This window comes from Entelurus aequoreus, linkage group LG08 (assembly GCF_033978785.1).
Source record: "Entelurus aequoreus isolate RoL-2023_Sb linkage group LG08, RoL_Eaeq_v1.1, whole genome shotgun sequence".
Classification (NCBI taxonomy): domain Eukaryota; kingdom Metazoa; phylum Chordata; class Actinopteri; order Syngnathiformes; family Syngnathidae; genus Entelurus; species Entelurus aequoreus.
In genome coordinates, this window is record NC_084738.1 from 12,404,889 (window position 1) to 12,410,888 (window position 6,000).

At 41.1% G+C, this 6,000-nt stretch overlaps 1 protein-coding gene across 18 annotated transcripts in view; it reads left to right on the top strand.

Annotated features, from left to right (window-relative positions):
- Positions 1 to 5,571, top strand: part of tcf7l2 (transcription factor 7 like 2) — a 210,758-nt gene extending 205,187 nt beyond the window's left edge. For 13 of the 18 annotated variants that reach the window (XM_062055556.1, XM_062055562.1, XM_062055559.1 and 10 more), the window contains one exon: positions 3,696 to 5,571. In XM_062055556.1, coding sequence (XP_061911540.1) covers positions 3,696 to 4,080 — 385 coding nt within the window. In that variant the 3' untranslated portion in view covers positions 4,081 to 5,571. The remainder of the gene's footprint in view (positions 1 to 3,695) is intronic. The other 5 variants (XM_062055575.1, XM_062055572.1, XM_062055577.1 and 2 more) reach the window with 2 other exon arrangements.
- Positions 5,572 to 6,000: the final 429 nt, after the last annotated feature.

Sequence of the window (6,000 nt, forward strand, 5' to 3'; positions counted from 1 at the left end):
CCCCGTCTGAAGCATTCGCGGTAGAAACGCCACGCTCGCGCTGTGGGGGTGAGCGCCTCTAGACCCTCGCAGGCGAGGAGAGGGGGGGGGTCCTGACCCCTGGGCCTTGACCCACACCTGGCACATACACACACTTGTGTCTGTGGGGCAGGTGTTGCTTGCCAGTTTTTTTTGTACAACTTTAGCCTTCAGGAGGGGTTTGACATCCCCAGGTGTACATTTTGCCTGGAGAGACCAAAGATGCGCAGATCGTAGTCTCAATCGGCCATTGTTGCTCAAAAAGATGTCAGGAATGAGGAGAAATTATGACTTTTGGCATTTGGAATCAAAACGTTGCAATTAAAAAACATTGCCACACCAGATTGTCCATTTTTGCCCCCCAAAACTGTGGTTTTACTTCGTGAAGAAGATTCTAATGTCCGAAATGAAGAGAAATCAAAAGTGGATACCACGACTGTCAGTGAATAGAATAGAATGGACTTTATTGTCATTATATTTGCATATAACGAGATTAAGGACTCCAATTGAAGGTGCGGTAGTGGGAACAAATATGGGATAAAAAATAAATGACACAAGAGGTAATAAAGATACAACTAAGAATTGAAATAAACAGACTACTATCCAATAAAAATAATAAGCAATCTTGTACAATATACAAAACACGATACAAAATACTGTACAATATACAGAGCAAGACAAGAGTACCGGAGTAATAAATAACAATCAGTGTCGGATGTATTGCACTCGAAGGGTAATATTGCACAGTAGGGTATTAGGGTAGGATATTGTATAGGAACATAGGAAAGTAATCAGTGTTGCTCCAAAAATGTCCATCAGTGTAAGAATTGAAGGCTGATAATTAGGCTTACATATAGACGATGTAAACATTGTAAACATAAACACATCGTCATGACACACTACCGTTCAAAAGTTTGGGGTCACATTGAAATGTCCTTATTTTTGAAGGAAAAGCACTGTACTTTTCAATGAAGATAACTTTAAACTAGTCTTAACTTTAAAGAAATACACATTGCTAATGTGGTAAATGACTATTGTAGCTGCAAATGTCTGATTTTTGGTGCAATATCTACATAGGTGTATAGAGGCCCATTTCCAGCAACTATCACTCCAGTGTTCTAATGGTACAATGTGTTTGCTCATTGGCTCAGAAGGCTAATTGATGATTAGAAAAGCCTTGTGCAATCATGTTCACACATCTGAAAACAGTTTAGCTCGTTACAGAAGCTACAAAACTGACCTTCCTTTGAGCAGATTGAGTTTCTGGAGCATCACATTTGTGGGGTCAATTAAACGCTCAAAATGGCCAGAAAATGAGAACTTTCATCTGAAACTCGACAGTCTATTCTTGTTCTTAGAAATGAAGGCTATTTCACAAAATTGTTTGGGTGACCCCAAACTTTTGAACGGTAGTGTATGTAGATTAGCAGCGTCCTTCCACACTGCAGCTTTTAAATCACATCAAAGAAATTGTGTGCCTTACAAGTATCATTATCACTGGAAGAGTTGAGGACAAGGAATAGCTAGACATGCTCCAAACAGGCGTACTGAATGTAAACAAAAGCACTGGTGCATGGATACAAATATTAAATGTAACAATAGCAAATATAGTATCAGTACATGTTACAGTATTTAGATCCATATTTGTTACTATCACATAAGTGTTTTTGTCCTTTTTGTAAACCTTCAAAATAAGAGCCGATCGTAGTTTTTGCTTTTGTCAAGTTATTTTGCACTTATTATGAACTTTATATGTGGTAAATAGGAATAAGGAAATGATTTAAATGTCAATTGATATTGTCGGATTACAGTTGTGATGAAAAATGGAATCATTTCATGATCCTGGAGATTTGAAGGATGAACATGGGTATGACCACTGTAACTACTTGGTTTTGGATCGATACCTGCATTTGTAGCGTCGCCCCAAATCTAATGCAAACGGAAGAATAAGTGCTTATTACATTTGAACAGGTGTAGATGTAAACATGTTACAACAGAAAGTAACCGGATATTAGCAGTAACTAAGCAGCTAAAATATGAGTCGTTTATAATATTATTTATATACCAAATAATATATTGTAATGTATATTGTTTTCACAGATATACAGTACAGGCCAACACTTCTCATTCAATGTGTTTTCTTTATTTTCATGACTATTTACATTGTAGATTGTCACTGAAGGCATCACAACTATGACACCTGTGAAGTGAAAACCATTTCAATTTAATTAATTAATTCAATTAATCAGAGCAAAGGGTGGCTATTTTGAAGAAACTAGAATATAAAACATGTTTTCAGATATTTCACCTTTTTGTGTTAAGTACATAACTCCACATGTGTTCATTCATAGTTTTGATGCCTTCAGTGACAATCTACAATGTAAATAGTCATGAAAATAGAGAAAACGCACTGAATGAGGAGAAGGTGTGTCCAAACTTTTGGCCTGTACTCTATATTTTAGGCCATATAGTCCGTCCCTATTGTCAACCAATAGGAAGGATGCGCATATCATGATTGAAATTGGCCACCGTAGGAAAGAAGTAGAGATCGTGGAAGGAAACGCAGATGTGAGTTTACACCAAGGAGTCCAAATCAGTTTACAAGCGGGTCAGAATTGATGATCGTTGCTTAAAAAAAAACAAACAAAAAAAAACAGTAGTTGTTGTCTAAAAGTGTGACAAGATGTCAGGAAATATGATGAAAATCATATCCATGCCATCGTTGCTTAAAGATGGTGAGGAAAAAAATACTAAAAATGCATATAAATCATTGTTGCCATGGAAGCTGTCAACCAATAGGAAAACAGCATGAATGGATGTGAGAGTTGCTCGCCAAACAAAGTAAACGAATGAGAATCGTCTTAGCTGGCTAAAGCTAACGCTAACGCTAACTGTACGTAAAAAATAGATTCACAATTGAATCGTGATTCTTACTCATTCTCATTTTAAATCCGTTCGTAATTTTCTCAAAAATTGATATACATTTTTTTTATTTTTGAAAAATGTAACATTTTAAAAAATTTAAAAAAATAAAAATCTAAGTATAAATAGGTTATACTTGTATAGCGCTTTTCTACCTTGAAGGCACTCAAAGCGCTTTGACACTATTTCCACATTCACCCACTGATGGCCCTAACCACCATCAGGAGCAAGGGTGAAGTGTCTTGCTCAAGGACACAACGGACGTGACTAGGTTGGTAGACGCTGGGGATCGAACCGGGAACCCTCAGGTTGCTGGCACGGCCACTCTCCCAACTCCGCCGTGCTGTTTAAAACGTTTTTTTTTTAAAAATGTATAAATTAAAAAAAACTTTTTCTATACATCATACATCAGTAGCCAGGAAGAGTTTTGGTAGCAAATATTACATTGCAAGAATGGATTTGGAATGGAATCGAACCGAGAGCCGTCGTAAGGTTCCCCTCCCGACTAAAAACCGAAAAGTCCAGAGAGCAAGCGTTACTCCATCTTTGTCTCCGCCATGGTCAACACCCCCCCCCCCTTCCCCCCTCCCCCGCCTGCTTCCTGTCCCTGTGTCCTCCATGTCTGTCCTGTCTGCGGCCCCACAGTGGGAAGGGGGGGGTGGGCGTGGGTTCATTTTCTCCAATCATGCATGGCAAAGCCGCTCCGCGCAACTTGACGCTGAAAGGTGCTCTCTACCTCCCCCCCCCCCCTTCAGGAGGAAAAAAAAGTGCATTCGCTACATCCAAGGTGAAGGCAGCTGCGCCAGTCCCCCCTCATCGGACGGAAGCTTACCAGACTCCCCCCCCTCCTCGCCCTCCTCCTCCGTGGTCCCGTCGCCCTCGCCAAAAGAGCCCACGCCTCAGACTGAACAAATGCAGCCTCTCTCACTGACTATGAAAGCCGCCCACCAGCCACTCCATCACCGAGCGCCGGACAACCCGAGCAAAACCCCCTCGGCCGCCTCCTCCTCGTCCCACAACGGCGCCGACGGCGTGCCACATTCGCGGCAGGTCTCCCCCATGGTCCGGCCCTCGCCGCTCTTGTGTCATTCCCACTCGCTCCTCCAGCCTCTCTCGCTGGTGACCAAGTCCATAGAGTAGCCCCCCCCCCCCCCCCCCCCCCACCCCCTTCTCTGCTCTTTCTCTCCACTTTCTTTCCGTAAACTTCATTGGTCAATATTTGACCCACCGTGGAAAAAGGATGAAAAAAAAAACCGCCACAATTAGCGTTCCCCCGCCCCCGCCCCCCACCCGGGTTCTCTCTTCACCTCCTTGGTTCTCCGTCTTTATTTGTATTAAATACGAGCTGGCGAACCAATCGGATCATCCGGGAGGAGGCCGGCGTCCACAAGGTTGATGTTGAAATGTACAGAGTCCAGGACGGGGCTGGTTATGCATTCTTCCACTTTGTCCTTTTTCTTTCCTGTGGGGGAGGCGGGAGGTCCGGGTGGGAGGGCCTTCCAGGGGTTGTTGAAGAAAAAAAAAAAAAGAAAAGAAAAAAAAAAAAAAACCACGCTAGGACCAGTAGTATTTATTGCTTTAGAGATTGCTCGTCGTATCTTGTTCGTGTCTCCTTTTTGACGTTCTTTCTTTTTCTTAAACAAAATGTTGTACAAATATTTTTTTTTTCTTCAGGTAAGCGACTTATATAATATACGGACGATCCGTTTTTACAAGGAGGTTTTAACTACTTTTGTTTTCCCCTTCTTTTGTTTCTCTTCCTTGGATTCCACTCTGTGTACCGTGTAGATCTCATCGACCCCCCCAACGTATGCACATTTCGATAAAAAGCCATTTTTACAAAAAAAAAAACAACAAAAAAAACCACCTCGAGACAGCGGCGTCCCCCCCTCCAACCCCCCCAACCCCCCCCCCCTCTTCACGTCTCGGACTGTTTTGATCGGTGTACAGATTTTCCCCCGACCACCTCTGTTTCATTCGGACGCCATCTTTTTTGCTGTGACGTTACATAGATTGCTATGTATGTAGTATAAATGTTGCTATAACAAAAATGTGTTTGGTAGCAAAATGTCAAATATTAAAAATTTCAACCTAATACAACAGAAAAAAAACAAAAAACATCATACTGTATAAAAACCCACCCAGGGCCAAATTATGTACATTAGGAGGTTCATAAAAAAAACTTATTAAATACAAAAAAATACACAAACTGCCACTTTTAAGTACACTACTACATATAGGTAGCTAGGAAAAAATAGGCATGTTGATGTTGCAAGAGGCTGTAAAATATTACTACTACTAAAAAAAAGCTACAAGAGGACCACCCACTCATTGTAGTTGACATGACGCGACTGTAATCTGTCTATTTCTTCTCTGGTTTATTAAGATGCTAATGATAAATAGTTTGAATGTTTCCTTAACGGCTGTGATGTTCCTGTTCTCTTTTATGCTCTTTTCCTTTTCTTTCTTTCTTTGTTTTTCTCCCCCCCCCCCCCCCCCCCGTTGTTATTTTCAAAATGGTTCCCCCCAAACCCCCAAAAAACCATTGTTTTTTGTAATGAATAAATGTTAATGCTGTACAGTCTCTGTAGCATGCAGTTCTGTATTAATAAAAGCAACTTAGTATGTGCACGAATGCGTCTTCCTTTGCAGCGGAACATGCCGGTTCCAGGTACCACTTTGCCTCTCAGAAACGACAAATAGCAATTATATCGTTTCTTGGCACAGAGAGTCGTTATTCACGGAAGAAGAAGCAGCTATTCCGGAAAAAAAGCTGTTATTTTGCCCTGAAACGTGTCCTTCTTTGTGAAGTCTATCTTACCCAGGATGCAACTGGAATTTATTCTCCGTATTCTAACTACACGGAAATACTGAGATCAGATGAGGTCTGTCAGGGAGGTACAAATCATGCCAAAAGCACAACCAAGATGTCAGAGTCACGAATTAAGAGTGATTAGGACCACTTATATATCAAATTAAATTAAATCCCCCTCTGTAGTTCAGAAAACTGGTTTATGATAAGTGTTAGAAATTAAGAGAAATCGTTCACAAAGCGTGCTA